Genomic DNA, 18,662 nt, shown 5'->3' with positions numbered 1-18,662 from the left:
TCACCCACTCGTAAGTTATAAATACCTAATTTTTTCTAATTTTTCCTCTCCCTTTAGCCCCAGATGGTCGAATCTGGGAAAACGACTTTACCAAGTCAAATTGTGCAGCTCCCTGACACGCCTACAAATTTTAATCGTCCTAGCACGTCCAGAAGCACCAAACTCGCCAAATCACTGAACCCCTCCCCCCAACACCCCCAAAGAGAGCGAATCCAGTACGATTCTGTCAATCATGTATCAATGACATTTGTTTATTCTATCCACAAAGCTTCATCCCGATTCCTCCACTCCAAGTATTTTTCCAAGATTTCTCCCTCCAGCTCCCCCCAATGTCAAAAGAACTGGTTGGGATTTGAAATAAGAGCTCTGAGACATGAATTCCTTCTAAGAATCAAATTTCATTAAGATCCGATCATCTATTCGTAAGATAAAAATACCCCAATTTTCACGTTTTCCAAGAATTCCGGTTTCCCCCTCCAACTCTCCCCCAATGTCACAGGATCTGGTAGGAATCTAAAATTAGAACTTTAAAACACAAGATCCTTCTAAATATAAAATTTCATTAAGATCTGGTCATCCTTTCGTAAGTTACAAATACCTCAATTTTCAAAATTACCCCCCCCCCCCCAATTCCACCAAAGATAGCAGATCCGGCCCGGTTATGTCAGTCACGTATCTTAGACAGTTTCCTATTCTTCCCATCCAGTTTTATCCTGATCTCACCGCTTTAAGTATTTTCTAATATTTCCGGTCCCCCCAACCGCCCCCCCCCCAATTACGCTTGATCCGGTTGAGATTTAAAATAAGAGATCTGAGTTACGAGGTCCTTCTCAATATGAAGTTTCATGAAGATCCAATCACTCCTTTGTAAGTTAAAAATACGTCATTTTTTCTTATTTTTCAGAATTAGCCCCCCCCCCCCCAATAGAGCGGATCAGTTCAAATCATGTAAATCACGTATGTAAGACTTCTGCTCTTATTTTTCCCACCAACTTTCATCCCGATCCCTCCAATCTAAGCGTTTTCCATGATTTTAGGTTCCCCGCCCCAAACTTCCCCCAATGTCGCCAGATCCGGTCAGGATTTAAAATAAGAGCTTTGAGACACGATATCCTTCTAAATATCAAATTTCATTGAGATCCGATCACCCATTCGTAAGTTAAAAATACCTCATTTTTTCTAATTTTTCAGAATTAACCCCTCCCCCAACTACCCCAAAGAGAGTGGATCCGTTCCGGTTATGTCAATCATTTATCTAGGACTTGTGCTTATTTTTCCCACCAAGTTTCATCCCAATCCCTTGACTCTAAGTGTTTTCCAAGTTTTAGGTTTCCCCCTCCCAACCCCCAATGTCACCAGATCCGGTCGGGTTTAAAATAAGAGCTCTGAGACACGATATCCTTCTAAATATCAAATTTCATTGAGATCTGATCACTCGTTTGTAAGTTAAAAATACCTCATTTTTTCTAATTTTTCAGAATTACCCCCCCCCCCAACTACCCCAAAGAGAGCGGATCCGTTCCGGTTATGTCAATCATGCATCTAGGACCTGTGCTTAATATCCCCACCAAGTTTCATCCCGATCCCTCCACTCTAAGTTTTTTCCAAGTTTTAGGTTTCCCCCTCCAAACTCCCCCCCCCCAATGTCACCAGATCTGGTTGGGATTTAAAATAAGATCTCTAAAACACCATATCCTTCTAAATATCAAATTTCATTGAGATCCGATCACCTGTTCGTAAGTTAAAAATACCTCATTTTTTTAATTTTTCAGAATTACCGCCCCCACCCCCACACACACAACCCCAAAGAGAGCGGATCCGTTCCGGTTATGTCAATCATGTATCTAGGACTTGTGCATATTTTTCCCACAAAGTTTCATCCCGATCCCTCCACTCTATGTGCTTTCCAAGATTTTAGGTTTCCCCCTCCCATATCCCCCCCCCCCCAATGTCACCAGATCCGGTCGGGATTTAAAATAACAGCTCTGAGACACGATAGCCTTCCAAACATCAAATTTCATTAAGATCTGATCAACAGTTCGTAAGTTAAAAATACTTCACTTTTTCTATTTTTTCCAAATTAACCAGCCCCCCACTCCCCCCCCCCCCAGATGGTCAAATTGGGAAAAGGACTATTTCTAATTTAAGCTGGTCCCGTCCCTGATACGCCTGCGAAATTTCATCATCCTAGCTTACCTGGAAGTGCCTAAAGTAGCAAAACCAGGACCGACAGACTGACAGAATTGGTGATTGCTATATGTCACTTGGTTAATACCAAGTGCCATAAAAAATAATCTCTTGCACAGCTCACAGCATGGCTTTTATTGAGGAATATCTAATCAGATCTTTTATTTTATAGGATGAAATCCAATCAGATCAACTAAATCTCTTGAGTCAAATCAAGAGATTTAGAAGGTTGGCCCTCTGAAACAGGTTGGTTGAGATACTGTTTGACAGAGAGAACAGACAAAAAAGGAATCCCTAGTGCAAAAACCAGATCCATTCATTCATTGGATTTTAGAAAGAATAAAGTCCCTCAGGAAGACAAGATCATAATTTACAGAATCAGACATGACCTGTTATAGCATAGCAGCCAAAGTAGATTCCCCTTTCTCCAAAAACCTTCCTTTAGTTCCTATTTCCTTGATTTTGGTCAAAATTGTAGCTTTCTCTACACAGTATTGTATTTTACATGAATCTCAAATTTCAAAATAGATGTTTTTAAGGAAAATTATTTCTGTTTTTCTAAAAAAAATAGCCTCTTGAGCTTTATTTGCAGTAAGATTTTCTTGAGATTACACTTTTCTCTTATTTTTCCCCAGCTGTGCAGCAAAATCACAGTAGCTCATAAAATCTGAAAAACAAAAGACAGAACTGAAAATCAAAAGTAGGTAGGATTCTGAAACCATTGATAAAAGAACTCTGAAAGAGCATCTCTGCAAGCATTAGCACAAAAAAGAGGCTGAACATCCAACAGGGTACACACTTGGTCACAGAATTGTCAAGCAAATGAAAACTGTTTATTATCATCAAATCTGTAGTTAGCTGGCTTACTTAGTCCATTCTCTTGTTTTTATCCTTCAAGACATTTTGTTCTAATCCATAACAAAAAAGAAAAGAGCTGTTATGCCCATATTTAGCGCATTTCAAATCCTAAGTCAAATACTTTCCTCTGTTGAAAATTTATCATTCTTTGTACAAAAAAAAAAAAACTATGCAGCTGTACTTATGGTAAAGTTAAGCTCTGAAATATTAATCTCTTGCAAGAACATACTTATCAGTTTTAAGCACATCATTACCTGTTGAAGAATAATAATATGGCCTTTTCCAAGGCATTATCTTTATCTACAAATACTTAAAATATGTTTATCTTTACGCAAATCACTGATTACAAATAGAATCATCTCTTTTTTTCTTGAACTTGAAAAAATTTGGCCAACCATTTTTGACCACAAATGGCCAAAGTCCTGGGTTTAATTTAAGACTGACAAATTTTTGCTTCAAGATTTCACAGAATATGTGTGCATCAATAGTTTTACTGGTCATAGACCCTTTTTGTCGTCTTTACAATCATTTCTTTGTTTTCGTCATAGCTGGCCAGTTCAGCTTTAGATTTTTTTATTTGTCAAGTATATGGACAAATTTTAGCTGCATCTATGAAGTTTCATTTCTCTCTAGTAAAAAAAACAACATACAAATCTAATAAATCAGCAAAAATTTTCAAAAAAATTGCAAGAAAGAAGCAGTTCTTACAAAATCTTTTAGATTAGACACGCACTTTCGTATCGAAAATGAAAGAAAATGAAAGGATATTTTTAGTATCATAGCTTTAAACCATGCCATTACAGAGCACAAACAGAGATGTTTCAATTTAGTAAGAGATGCTAATTATCATAAGAATTCACTATTGAATAATCTTCTGTTGGAACTTTTTCTTAAAATTAAGGACATGGCTGTCAAGTCATTTAATCATCTTTCAAAGGTTTGTTTGGCTAATAAATTAAACAGACTTTTATTTAAGAGGTTTTGAGATTCTAAAGCCCTTTGTCCTAGTCCTGCTATCCAGAATATTTCATTCAAATCTTCAAATATTCAGCAAGAAGCAATTTTGGCAAACGCACCAAAATTTTGCTTTCTTTCATCAATTACTTATTCTAAAATAATTTCTAAGCTGGAGGCTGGTATTGTATACTTGATTGATAAAGTAGATGCCCCAAAAGAACTTAGAGGTGAAATTGTGAAACATTTAAACAAATAAGGAAAAAATTGAGAATAATACCTCCAGAAATGACGTAAAAACCCTTACACGTTTAAGACAAAATCATCACCAAAGCTGATAAAGGCAACACAATTGTCATAATCTGTAACCATAATTATGAACAAAAATGAAAGTCATTATCTCAGATGAGGTTACTTACACAAAAACTGGGTTTTGATCCCACAGAAAAATGAACAAAAGCAACACAACATGAATTGAAAGTGCTCAAAAATAATTAAAAATAATCCCTCAATTTTATATTCACAGAGCTTGTTCAGCACCAAAAATTTATGGTTAGCCTAAGATCCATAAGAATAATCCTCTTTGCCCTGTTGTATCAACTATTCATTCATCAGTTTCTAAATTAGGAAAATGGTTGGCAACAGCATTTTGTCCACTTTTGGGGCCTCAAATATATAAAAAAATCAAATGATATTGAAACAAATTAAAAACTCGTCATACAGACAAAAATACAATTCTCTTTAGTTTTGATATTGTATTGATTCATAAAAATTGTGATGTAAAAAAAAAAATGCGAATTCATATTAAAAAATAAATTACAAAAGCAATTTGAATTGATACAAGATGTAACTTGTATCAATTCAAATTAATTGATTATTAATTAATTATTATGAATTGATACAAGATGTAACTTTGGCAAGCATGGATGTCAAAGTCATTATGAAATTGGTCTTGCTAGTCAACAAGTATTCCTTTTATTTTGGTTTTAGAGAAGAATTTTATCAACAAGTCTTTGGTTCACCAATGGGTGCTACCCTAAGCCCAATTACGGTTAATTTCTTTTTGAATACTATAGAAATGTCAACTGTTCAGTGTTTTTGTCTGTCTCCTTGTTTCTAGGGTAGGGTCATGGACAATGTTTTATGTTTATGGGAACATGGATTGGAGTCCTTAAATTTGGTTCTTGACCATTTAAACAGGTTTGGCAAGAATATTAAATTTACACTAAAGCTGGAAAAACAAGAAAGACTACACTTTTAGATATTCTGTAAAAAAAAGAATGATAATGGTTTGCTTTTTTCAATTTATTAAAAACCAACTCATAATGACAGATATTCGAATTTTTGTTCATGCCACCCACTTTCATTAAAAAGGGAAAAGACAAAAACTGAACAGCTATCAGGAACTAGATAAAGTCAAGGCAGTAAAATAATGGTGTTATATAATTGGCACAAAGATAGGTGGCTATTTTCTAGTGGGAAATCCCTCCCTGGCTAGTTTAAAAAGAGATTTCTGAAATTTGCCTATCCTACAAAATTAAAATATTTACCCTCAATTAGCAGAGAATTAAGAAAACCTATTAAAATGAAAGATATCCAGGCTAACATGATTGGAATGATAAAAATAACAACTAACATTTTTCACTGAAGATATATTTGCCTGTACACTTAGAAACAGACCCAAAGATCCAGTTTCTTCCTCAACATAACTTCTCAATTTCAAACAATCCAAAATCACCTGCAGGATTCATTTTTTGCCTTCATTTTATCAATTTGACTTAGGAAAAGTATTCCTGTGTGCCATGTAAGTTAATCTTTCATCCCAAATGTTGAAGAGCCATGGTACCTGCCAGACACGCCCCTTAAGTTTTGGGGACAAGGTAGCCAACCCTCAACACTTCCCATACTTTTCTCATAAGGAAACCACCAGTAAAATGGGTGATAATTGCTCTGGAATAATGGCGAGCGGACAACTGGTTTATTTGCCAGTTCTGAACTTTTTGCAGTTTAGCCAAAATAATGGTGTTGATGATGATCTTATTATTCGGCATGCCTTGGAATTCTTTGATGCAGCTGCTGTTGCGGCCACAAAGTCTGCTTTTTGGAACAAAGTTTTGCCTGGAGAGATTTGCCCAAGACATGCAGGAAATAAGGCTACACAGTCATTTACATGATATTCTTGAGCTGTTGGTGATATGTGATTCTAAAGATTTAACCATACCTATGCATGTTATCTTGTCAGCTAATGAGGTTCCTTTGGCTCTTGACCTGATGTTTTCACATCTATCCTCGAAGCTCACGTGAATGGAAAAAATCCTTAATGCTGTTGCATCTTGTGCGGAAGTTTATGATAATCATTTTCCACCTCTTCCTCAACTTATTGAACCAAATGTCCTGGCAACTATTGTGGCTTCCAAGATACCTGCTTCACTTGACAATCCACTCAAAAGAAAAGAAATGCTGGATAAAGTTACTGGTCATGGATGTGTTAGTAGTATAAAAGCAAAAAAGACCAGCTGATTGTTCATATAGATAAATCTGCACTTTTGCTCTTTGATTAAAATTACAGTAACATTGTGTGCAACTAAAATTGTCACAAAAAATACTTGGAATTGCTAAAGGAATTCCTCTTGACTTTGATGTTGACCAATTCTGCAGTGAGCCAGACATAGCATCAGCTAGTCGTCTTGGTGCCTCTACAGTTGTCAAGATTGAGTTTACAAATCTATTGTCAAAGGCTTGGCTGCTAAAAACAAAACTAAAAATCGGCTATGAACTTATTCGAGTTTCTGACCCCACCTAGATGCTGTCACAAGTGTAGATCCCCCAGCCATATCCAGTTCGCCTGTTCCAGTTCAAATCCAAAGTGTGCAATCTGCTCAGGGCCTCATGTCTCTACAAAAGAGTCTCCCTGTAAACTCCCTCTGAAATGTGTGAATTGTGGTGGTCCACATGTGTTGTTTAGCCTAAAATGTCAAGTCCTTAAAAAAGTGATTTCTGCTGCCAAGTGATGGCTTGCTCAATATCCCTACTCTCTTTTAATATTGATGGCACTAAGGATAAAGCCTCTGTGATCGACGAGTTCATAAATGATTACATTATAGTCTGTTTACAAGAACACCTGCTCTCTTCCACCAGCTCCAGTTTCCTACAACAAAGTACATCACATCAGTTATTTCTTATAAATGCCCATACAACTTTTGGCAGGCCCTCTGGAGGGCTTGCATGTTTTGTGAAGAAGAGTTTAAGTAGTCTACATCCCACTTGCTTATGCTCAAATGATCATTTTCTTGCAATCCAGTTAGGCAATACTGTTATAATTAACATTTATTTGCCACATAATGCATGTGGAATTGATTCTATGACATGGTTCACTAAAGCTTGCTCCTTGTTATGCTCAGCTGTGAAGCAATTTGTTGATTCTGAACTTACATATCTGATTGTTGGTGACTTGAACTGCAATATTTTAGATAAGTCAGCCAGAACTAACTGCTTGTTAGATTTAGTTCCTGATTATAAAATTGTGCCAAAGGATCAGTCCTATACTTACATTCATCATTCAGGAAATGTATCAGATATTGACCATGTAATCTGTTTGCCAAGTCTCAGTATTTCTGAAGTGCATGTCCTTACAGATGAACAAGACATTGATCATATGCTGATGTCATTTACATTTTCCCTATCTGATGTTCCTATATATTCCTCTATCCCTAAGCCCTTGCAGTGTTTCGACAAGTATAATTGGAATTATGTTTCATTTGCTCCAGACTCAGGTGCCTGTGAAAAATGTGGTTGCTGATATTAACCTGTACTATTCTCAAATTATTTCATGTTTGAAAAACGCTGAATCTTGTGCTGTCCCTTGTGAACGAGTTAGGCTAGGGACTCGTCAACCTGTGTGGAATAATGATTCAGAGTTGAAGTTGACTAAGAACCATTCAAAGTTATGGTTGCATATAATGGTCAGAATGCGGAAGGCCTGCTTCTGGTATTGTTTTCAGTATTAAAGATTGCACTAAATCTGCTTATGAGAAATACCTTTGTGCAGTCCAATTTTGGGGTCTTGATTTTCCATCAAATCTAAGTGATTGGAAGAATGTTTTAAATTCTAGTAAAATTATTAGTGATGGTCCTGGCAATTACATTTCTAAGTCAGCTTGAGAATTGCATTATACTGCTATTTTTTCCTAGATTAATTATGCAGTTCATTCACGTTTTTCAGCTGTTTTGAAATGTATGCTACTGTCTGCTCTATCTCAGCAGGATATATTACCAATATCCACTGATTCAATTTACGTGGCTATTAAAACACTTAAGTCTAAGTCAGTTGACACTGATGGAATATCAGTGAATCATTTAAAACCTGATTGCACCCCTTTAATATTGCATTTGCAACTACTTTTTCAAATGTGTTTGTGTTGTTCTGTTGTGCCAGACAGTTTCTTGTGTGGCACAGTTACTTCTATTTTAAAAAGAGGGTAAGATCCATTTTCATGTTCATCTTATCCTATCACTGTTTCCTGTACCTTAAGCAAAGTCCTTGAGTATTTACTTCTCCCTCCTATAACAGATAATATAAATTTAGAGTTAACCAGTTTGGTTTTCAGTGTGGTCTGGGATGTCAGCATGCCCATAAAGTTCTTTCTACTCTGCTTTTTGATGCTTCTGGAAAGGGCTATGATCTTTATTTTTGTTCTTTAGATCTATTTGAGGCTTTTGATTCTGTAGTTCACTCCCAAGCCCTGTTTTTTTTGCTTAAATGTGGAGTGAATGTTTCTATTGTTTCTTTATTAAAATTTTGGTATGGTCATTCTTTCCTTCATGTTAAATCTTCTCACAAATTTATTCTTGCTTTTGTGATCACTCGGTTTTATATCTTTCTGGATTGTATCCTGTTTTAAAAAGAAAAGATGTAAAGGCTCTCAAGTCATCTTATTTTTGTATCCTCTGTTTTTTGTTGTATCTTCCTCCCTGGTTCAAGAACAGTGATATGGTAACAAATTTCAGGGGTCCCAATTTATTAAATAAACTTAAAGTGCTACACCAGAAACTATCTGACTCAATACATTTTATTATTAACCCTTTTCATGATCTTCTAAAATGTTTTCTACAGTAATTTAATGTATTATCAGAAGTTGTTTTTTTCTGTGTGTTTTTTTTATACTCTGCTGTTTCAAGTGGGTCACAAATAAATTATTATCATTAATACAAATATTTAGGGGAGATCATCAAAGTTGTGACTCTTCCTGAAGTTTAAAGAAAAAAAAACAATCATAGCTTTTGGACTGAAAATTCAGCATTAATGCTGCATCCAAAGTGTAGCATTCTCCATGAGATAAGCTTTTGGACATGTTCCAAGTTGCAACATTAGCAAGAGGTTTCTCAGAAGAAGTCTCAGAAAATACTGGCAATCCTTTGATTTTGCCAAAGGAAAATTTTTTTTTTTCCTTTGAATTGCCAGTATTTTCTGAGACAGATTTCTGAGACAGAGACACATTTCAAAACAGCTGAAAAACATGAATGAACTGCATAATTAATCTAGGAAAAAATAGCAGTATAATGCGATTCCTAAGCTGACTTAGAAATATAACTGCCAGGACTATCACTAATAATTTTACTAGAATTTAAAAAATTCTTCCAATCACTTGGATTTAATGGAAAATCAAGACCCTGAAATCAGACTGCACAAAGGTATTTCTCATAAGCAGATTTAGTGCAATCTTTAATACTGAAAACAATACCAGAAGCAGGCCTTCCGCATTCTGACCATTATATGCAACCATAACTTTGCACAGTTCTTAATCGACTTCAACTCTGAATCATTATTCCACACACAATTTGATTATTGCTATAGGGATTGACCAAATTATCTAACTAGATGGCAAAAATATTTGTAGTTATAAGCAGATTGAATAGTACTTTTTTTTATTGAAGCCTATATGCTATTTTTTCCATTTGTCAAAGGGTGGTGTCTGTATCTCAGAGGTTATAACCAATAACCTAGACCTGCTTTTGTTGTTAATGTCTATGCCCAAGAAACAGGGAGGAAGTAGAGATAAGGGATTGAAACCACCTTCCCAACGTAGGCTATAATTTAAACTTCAAATGCATATCTGAAACTGTCATTCTCATAACTCATCTAGGCTAGTTTCAAAGACAGCAAAAGCCCCTCATCTAGAATTTAACCTGATTTTTAAGGAACAATTTTACTTTAAAAAGGTCATGTTATACTAATTACATGTAGGCCTATTTAAGTCAATTGTATGCAATGGTGGAATTAAAAATTTTATAATCAGACAATCAAATTCAATAAAATTCTATACTTAAGAAAGCCAGTCAAATGTAACCCAAGCGTTTTTGTTGTTGTTTGGGTTCTTCTTCGTCTTATTAAGCAGACGGGCTTTTCAGTCGATACTATTTAGCCCTTTTCCTTTTGGCTCACTCTGTGGGATCGACAGAGCTATGGAGTTGGTTTGTCTTATATGATTTGTATCTGCTCAGATTTCTTGAAGTATATCTTTTGATACCAGCAGTTGAATTATAAGAGAATATATACTGAGCTCCGTGCTCTGTGAGAAAGTATGGTCAGCAAGACTCTTGGCTGTTAGTGGAATTTTTTCGTGTTTGAAGCATTCTAACAGTTTACATCGCAGGGTATACTGTGCAGACGTCAGCATATTACATTCAAACAGGCAATGATCTATTGTTTCATTCTTAAGATTACATGATTACATAAGGATCTGATATGAAAATGCCTGAAAATTTAGCCCATTTGAACCTGACCGAATTCTATGATAAATCTTGGAAAGGTGCTTATTTGGGAAAGTTGATAGGGTATGATTCTTATTATTTAGCAGTACCTCTGTAAGTCTCCAGCGGTAAATATCTCTAATGGGGATTGGTCTCCCACTTGGCTGGTCAATATTTAAAGCATATTTTGCTATTTCATCTGCCTTATGGTTACCTATTATACCCGAGTGGCTTGATTATGGCATTTAGCTCGGCAGACATTACAGATGAAATATCGTGTAATCTCTCCCCTAAAGTGATATTATGGGTCGGGAAGAATGCTCCGCTTGCCACTTTCTCATTCATTTTTCACCCATCTACAAAAATTTGGAAATGGTTTTTATAAGCAACATTATTTAGCTCGGCAAACTTTTTCTGAATAAAAGAAATGGGGGTAAGTTCTTTGGTCCACTTTGAGAAGTCAGTCTTTATTATTGGGATTGACCAACTCCAAGGGGGGGTTTGGGGGAATGTGAGTGCAATAGATTTTACTGGCACTGGGAACTTCTTCTGGATATTTGCATATTCATTTGCAACGCCTCTAAACATAGATAGATTTCTTAACCAGTTATGCAGGGTATGAGAATCATTGGCTTCAATTTTTGTAAGGTAATTAATTAGTAGAGGTCTTCTTCTTTCATTTATTGGTGATAGTCCACTCTCAGTAAGCAGAAACTTAGTTTTTGTTGGTTTCCTAAGACCAAATATAAGACGAATTATATCATTTTGCGTCGTTTCGATTCTTTGCATGTGGGTCTTAGCACAAGCACCATAAACTATGAGGCCATAATCAATATGGGGTCTTATATATGATTTGTAAAATTGGAGTAGTGTTTTCTCATTACAACCCCAAGGTGTGGCTAGTAGCCTTTTAATTATTCTTATTTTTCTATAGCACTTTTTTATTGTGTTTGTGATGTGGAGGTGGAAGTTTAGTTTTTGGTCAAGTATGAGCCCTAGATAATCAATTTGATTGTCCTCTGGGATAAGTATTCAATTTAATGTTAACCTTGCATTAGAATTATTTTGCTTATGGTGGAATTGGATAATTTTTGATTTTGTGGGTGCAGTAGGTAAAATGGACTTTTGAGAAAACTTTTCAAATTGGAAAAGTGCATTTTGCAACTTTGAATGCGCAATCTCGAAGGTACTGCCAGTTGCCCATAATACCAGATCATCAGCGTACTGTAGATTGGTATGTGGGAGGTTCATGTCCCAGAGAAATATTGAAAATAGGAGGCAGCTCAGGACTGCACCCTGTGGAAGGCCTTTGGTTATTGAAGTTTTGGGTGAAGAGGCTGAAGCTACACAAACAATGAAACTTCGGTTTTCTATGAAGGATACAAGTTTGGGGGGTAGTCCAAGGTTTGTAAGTTTAACTAAGAGAATCTGGTGGTCAACATTATTATATGCTCCTTCAAAATCTAGGAATGCAGCAGTTAGGACATTATTTTTTGATAGTGATTCATTTATTGCATTTGTTAACACTATGAAAGCATCTGTTGATGAGTGGTGTTTCCTGAAGCCAGTTTGAGTATGAGGTATCAGATTATTCTTCTCAACAAACCATAGCAGCCGATGGTAAATCATTTTCTCCATTAATTTTCCCAGCACTGGGGTAATCATTATAGGTCTATATGACTCAGGGTCATGTTTAGGTTTGTTTTTCTGTAAAATTGGTAGGAGAGATGAACATTTCCAGTTATTAGGCAATGTGGATGTAGCCCATGCATGGTTATAGCAATTTAGGAGCTCCTGTTTGTACAAAGGGGTAAGATTCTTTATCCATATAGGGTGTATATTATCATAGCTACTTGTAGCATTGGCCTTGATATGCTGAATTGCATTATTCAATTCATGTATTGAGAAGGGATGGTTTATATACTCTGAACCTGGTCGGGGCTGGTAAATAGGATTTGTCAAGATTTGAGTAGTGATATTTTTGTTTTTTGATGTTAGCTTTTTTGAGAAAAGGGAGGCAAATAATTTTGTCTTATCAATATTATTATCATAGTGGGAATTCTCATGTATTAGATCATAGATAAGAGGGTTGGGGGATGTTTTTTTCCCACGGATTTTGCTTATAAGTCTATGTATGCTTGGCTCAGATGTTTCTCTGGAAAGATTATTTGCAAAATTATTCCAATAATTATATTTAGCATTAATTATTGTTCTCTTGAGGTTAGCCTCTGCTTGTAATTTACTTAAATATGTGACAGGGGATGGTTTTTTTTTAGGTATGCTCTCCTAGTTGCATTTTTTATTCTCCACATAATTTGGTAATCGTTTGTCCACCATGCTTTAGGGGTGTGTTTATGGATGGTTTTTCTAGGTGAAGTTTTGGGGATAGCTTGATTAGCTGCATTTGTTAATATTCATGTCATAGCTTCAGAATACGTGTCAGCAGTTACAACTGAGGCATGAGATTTCTGGGTTAAACTTAGGATTTCTTCATTAAGTTTATTTCTAAACATGGTCCAATTTGCTTTGGTGTTGACATATTTAGGGATATGTGGGAGAATTTTGGCTGGTTCATTTAAAGAGGATACTATTGCAAAATGGTCAGTGCATAGATTTTCAATTTTCTTAATATAAATTTTATTTAGTATATTTATTTAAACAATTTGTAGGTCGATAGTTGAGAATTTGCCACTTTTGGGGTTAAAATATGTATTTAGATTAGGAGGGGTAGCAATTGCTAAATCGGCATTATTTGAAATCAACCTTTCAATAAGCTTACCAGATTGGTTTGCTGGCTTATCCCCCCACAGAAGACTGTGGGCATTAAAATCCCCGCAGATGATTATGCTTTTTAGCATATTAGAATTAGTAATATAAGTGAAAAAGTCCATGGCATCTGTAGTCTGGCCATTAGGGTTATAAAGACTTAATATGTATGTTCTTATATTATTTATCCAGACATTGATACCAATAACATCAACATCATTTGAAAAATCTGGGAAATTAATACCGCAAAATTTAATTTTATTATTTAAAATTATAGCTATGCCACCTCCTTTCCTCTGTGAAGACCTATCCTTTCTCAGGATAGTATATCCTGGAAACTTTGTTTGTTGGTTATTAGTCAAATGGGTTTCTTGAAGGCAAGCAATATCAATGGAATTATTATTCATAAAAGATAAAAGTTCATTTAACTTATTTTCTGAAAGTGATCTTACATTCCACTGAAGTATTGAAATATGCTGCTTTGTTGTTTTAATTTTCATTTTGCTCTGTATCAATGTTTAGCTTTGCTAGGAGCAGAGCAAGATCTTTTTTTGCTTGGATATGCATGTGATTGGGTAGGTACAATTTTGCCAATTCGCTTATGATTTTTGCCTTTTGTGGTTGTTTTTTAGGTTCATTGACTGTACTGCATTAGAATTTAGTATAAATAGGTACATGTTAGGTGTTAATTCATTTGGATTTTCATCTGGCTTTTTGTTGATAATTTGATTAATTCCCGTTAATACTTCTGATTCATTTCTACTTGGGAGAGGTGGCCAGTCTGATCTTCTATCATTACTTGCAGAGGCTAGAAGGTTTGTCCAGGGTGAATCTCTCTTATAGGAATGTGAGCTTGGTTGCTTTGAGGAAGGAGTCTTATTGGGGGTGCTTTTGGAAGAATGGTTAGTCTGTGGGTGAGAGGGTTGGGTGGTTTCATAAAGTTTTTGGTCAGGTGTGATTGAGCTGCATTTGCTTCCATTGCTGCAAAAGGGTAAAGTATGTTTTTTTCTGTTGCTATCTGGAGTGTTAGTGCTCGTTTTCTATATACAGGGCATAAAGTTTTATTAGTAGAATCGTGGGGACCATTGCAGTTGATACATTTTGGCTGATTGTTTTTACAATTTGTCATTCCAGTGGGGTGGGAGTTTTTACAAGAATTGCATTCATGTAATGTTTCACTGCATGTGTTTTTTGTGTGTCCTAGTTTTAAACATTTTTGGCATTGGATAGGTTTTGGCTTGTGGGGTTTCCTTTGTCCAAAGAGGAATATCTGATCCAGGTTATTATTTTCTTCTCTTAGTGTGAATACTTGCTTAACTTTTGGCCATTCGCATCTGGTTTACCCAATTGGGTTACATCAGCTACTGTGATTTTAACGCAAGCGTTCTTCTTCTTCTTCTTATTCAGCAGTCGGGGCTTTTCAGTCAACACTATTCAGCCCTTTTCCTTTTGACTAACTCTGTGGGATGGACAGAGCTATGGAGCAGGTTTGACTTATATAATTTGTATCTGGTGAGATTTCTTGTAGTATATCTTTTGATACTAGCAGTTGAATTATAAGAGAATATATATTGAGCTCTTTGCTCTGTGTGCAAGTATGGTCAGCAAGACTTTTGTCCGTTAGCGTTAAAATTGTTCAAATATTCCTTCTTCTTCTTTTTCAACAGGCGGGGGCTTTTCAGTCAAGACTATTCAGCCCTGTTAGACTCACTCTGTGAGATGGACAGAGCTACGGAGTTTGTTTGTCTTATTTGACTTATTTATTTTTCAAAAATACCCCTAAATGGGACATTGCTTGCCTTCTTCTCTTAAGGTGGGTCGGCGTTTTCCGTACACATTGAGCGTTGTTTGTGGTGATTAAGGAGTTTAAGAAAGCAGAAGATGAGCACTACTTCAAGTGATTAGTGCTATGTATGAGAATAACATTACTTTGTTAAGGTAGGAAATGAGGTCAGCAGCTCGTTTTGTATTAACTCAGGAGCTAAGCAGAATTGTGTTTTATCGCATTTTATGTCGATCATTTTGATGGATTGTGTCTGAAGAAGTAAAGGAAAAGTAATGGGAGACCACGGAATCAAACGGAGACGAAAAAGTCTCCCGGACTTGGATTATAATGACGATGTAAGCATCCTAGATCAAAGCATGAGCAAAATGATCGAAAGTGTAGAGGCTTTGCGAGTTCAGGGTGCTAGAATAAGTTTGAAAATAAATATTAAGAAGACTAAGTCACTAAGGCTAGGAATAAGTGAAGATGAAAAAGTGATGTTGGCAAATGAAATGATGGATGAGGTGGACAGCTTTACTTACCTTGGTAGTATTATTAGTAAAAAAAAAAGAAGGTGGGTGCAGTGAATATGTTAAAAGTAGAATAGCCAAAACTGTGAGTGTTTTTTCAAAGTAATTTTTTTTGGAAGAGTAGAAGATAGGTGTGCAAACCAAGATTCAAATATTTGAAGCTACAGTAATGACAGTTATCAAGTAGGGCTCTGAAGCATCGGTGCTCCGAAAAGCAGATGATAATTTTCCACATGTTTTCCGGAGAAATTGCCTACGGATTTTTCTGGGTACCCAACTATTTCAAACGGTAGACTGTGTGAAAAGTGCCGTTCAATCCCACTTTCCAAGGCTGTAATGAGAGAGAGGTTGAGATGACTAGGGCACGTTCTGCAAATGAAGAATGATAGATTGCTAAAGTTTGTCCTTTTTGGTGAACCTTCTAGGGCTAAACGGAAAGCAGGCCGTCCGTGTTTGGGGTGGGAGGACGTAACAAAGAAATATTTGGTGGAAATGGGACCTTACTGAGAGGCTGTAAGGAGGAAGGCTTTGTACAGATTGAGATGGAGGAGGAGTGTGAGTAACTGTGTTGGCCTCAGGTGGCTTGGTGCTGCGGTGAGCTATTAGTACTAGTAGAAATAACTTATCTTTGGGTCAGTTGTTTGACTACCATTATTTGATATTCTGTTCATAAGACTTCAACATATCAATAAAGAGCATGCACAGAATCCTCCTTGTGTTGTGCAGGCTTTAAGTTTTAACTACTTGATTATGCACTTTTTTAGATACTCAAAATGAAGTAAAGACGGTACCAGAACAAGTTCTGCTGCGCTCACAAAAAACTTTTTACCGAAGCTTTGATCAGTGTTTTACATCTTTCACACGAGGATTTTTGTTCCAATGAAGCTAGCAAGTCCCTACTCCAATACGTGTCTTATAAATGGCTTCTGACAGTGCCACTTTCATAGTTTGGACTATCTTACAACAATACAAATCCAATGCTAGAGCATCAAATTAACAATCACGATTAAATAATTAAAACAAAACTTTAAACTTCTTTAGGACTTTATTACTTTGGCTTGATATGGGTTTTGTTTAATCTTTTTTTTCCATTCAAGGGCGGAATTTTGAACCACAAACTTATGGGGTAACTTGTGCTGTGCTCAGAAGAAACATAAATAAGATCCACATAGTTATGATTAGTGAGTGCTGGGTCAATTTTATAACCACTTGTGGAATTATGGATGTAAGTGTATGAACTGTTTTTGAAACTCAAATTGTAAGTCGGCACATACTTTAAGTCGATTTCGTACTTTGTTCAAAAGTCATGATAATTTCGTGCCAGCCTGGGAATATCGTTTTACAGAAGGAACAGTGCTTATATTTGTGAGGAGAAAACGTTTATCAGGACAAATCTATTAGCACATGGAACCGTAGCAGCGTGATGGTATACCTAAGATTCATTTTCTTGTAAACCAGAAACTTTTCTAGGGATAAATGCTGTTCTTCCCGAGGGCCTACCCCCAAAGTAACGATCCACGGCTTCGTGGATAAAAATTGCCTTGTCAGCTTGAATCTTAAGCGAACCGCAAAGTTCCAATGTCAAAAGGAGCCGTTGAAAGCACACAACACCATACTTGCTGCAAAATTCAGCAATATAATCCAGAGTTCTAGCATTGTGCCCGTAAATGTTGTGACAAAATTTTGAGCCACTGTCCATAAGGAGGCGTTAACTCTCCTTTGCAACAAAACTTTCTTCAGTTTGTCTTTGACCACTTCACAGTTCTTATCTACCTGGGGTTGATGTTTTTGCCATCAGGACATAGCGCATATTTCGTAGTGGCAAAAGCCAAAGGTGATTATCGGGTAGCAACATGGGTTGAGGCAAATTTATGACGCTTATGTTGACTGGTACAGGTATTAATTATGTTGTTGAAAGTCTGACAATTGAAACATCATCACGGTGGGGATGAATAAAAATCGACTTTGAAAGGAGCGTAGTCTATAAAAATCATGTTTTTAAAGGCACGGTCACGAGACGTAGAATGGAATATCTAAAGAAAACCTTAAACATGGAAGAGGTTCCATAACGATAGATATTCATGGCACTTCGGTTGCCAACGATAACTTTATTCTCTGAAGTGCCAATAGGAGCATCTTTTGCACTGCTTAGAAATCTTACAGCTCTGTAGGAAACTTTTATGTCTAAAACATTGCTAAGAGATTCACTTCAGCGTTTTGCTAATTCCTCCACATCGACGCAGGCTATAAGACCACTTTCTCTCATTGAACGATTTTACGCAGATGTTCTATGCACTTGTTGTCGTTCCTTTTTCTTTTTGCTTCGGATATCTGACTCCCATCTCTAAATAAGGGAAATCTGGAATCCACTATAAATCATTCCACCTTGTTGCTTTAGATACATCCCTTTGCAAGCTCTTTGAGCTACCATTTACTAGGGAGCTTCACACCAGCTCAGATAAAAGCGAGTTATCGGGTGTGCCGATGCTTTAACCTCTGTTGCAAATGCCCTGATTGATGCCAAACCGTCTGGAGAAAGTTTTTTTTGGGGAGATATGATGTCTGACGTGCAATCAACTCTCTTATCCCTGCAACGATGCTTCTGAAAGCTGGTAAACATTAGTCTAATCTGGCTATTATTTGCTCACTTGGGGATTTATATTTAAGACCACGTATCTATCTGAAACTATCTCCAGATAAAAACATGTCCCCGATTCCACGTATACAAATTATCTGAGTCAAGAAAGGGGCCCATCAAGGAGCTGTCACCTCACCCGGCCTTTTTAATAACTATGTGCTGGAAGCACAAGGTTTATGTGCTTTGCTGATGATATGCTAGATCTGTAAGATAT

At 36.3% G+C, this 18,662-nt stretch overlaps 1 protein-coding gene across 7 annotated transcripts in view; it reads right to left on the bottom strand.

Annotated features, from left to right (window-relative positions):
- LOC136036958 (longitudinals lacking protein, isoforms H/M/V-like) overlaps window positions 1-10,441 on the bottom strand; it is a 42,904-nt gene extending 32,463 nt beyond the window's left edge. Inside the window, exons 1-2 of one of the 7 annotated variants that reach the window (XM_065719346.1) lie at window positions 10,323-10,380; window positions 6,221-6,441 (exon numbers count right to left, since the gene is read on the bottom strand). In XM_065719346.1, the coding sequence (XP_065575418.1) occupies window positions 6,221-6,228 (8 nt within the window). In that variant the 5' untranslated portion in view covers window positions 6,229-6,441; window positions 10,323-10,380. Of the gene's footprint in view, window positions 1-6,220; window positions 6,442-7,549; window positions 7,728-10,237; window positions 10,257-10,322 lie in introns of those variants that run through there. The other 6 variants (XM_065719347.1, XM_065719353.1, XM_065719351.1 and 3 more) reach the window with 6 other exon arrangements.
- Between the last annotated feature and the right edge of the window lie 8,221 nt (window positions 10,442-18,662).

This window comes from Artemia franciscana, chromosome 16, assembly GCF_032884065.1.
Source record: "Artemia franciscana chromosome 16, ASM3288406v1, whole genome shotgun sequence".
NCBI classification, from domain to species: domain Eukaryota; kingdom Metazoa; phylum Arthropoda; class Branchiopoda; order Anostraca; family Artemiidae; genus Artemia; species Artemia franciscana.
This window is presented reverse-complemented; position numbering and strand designations above follow the sequence as displayed.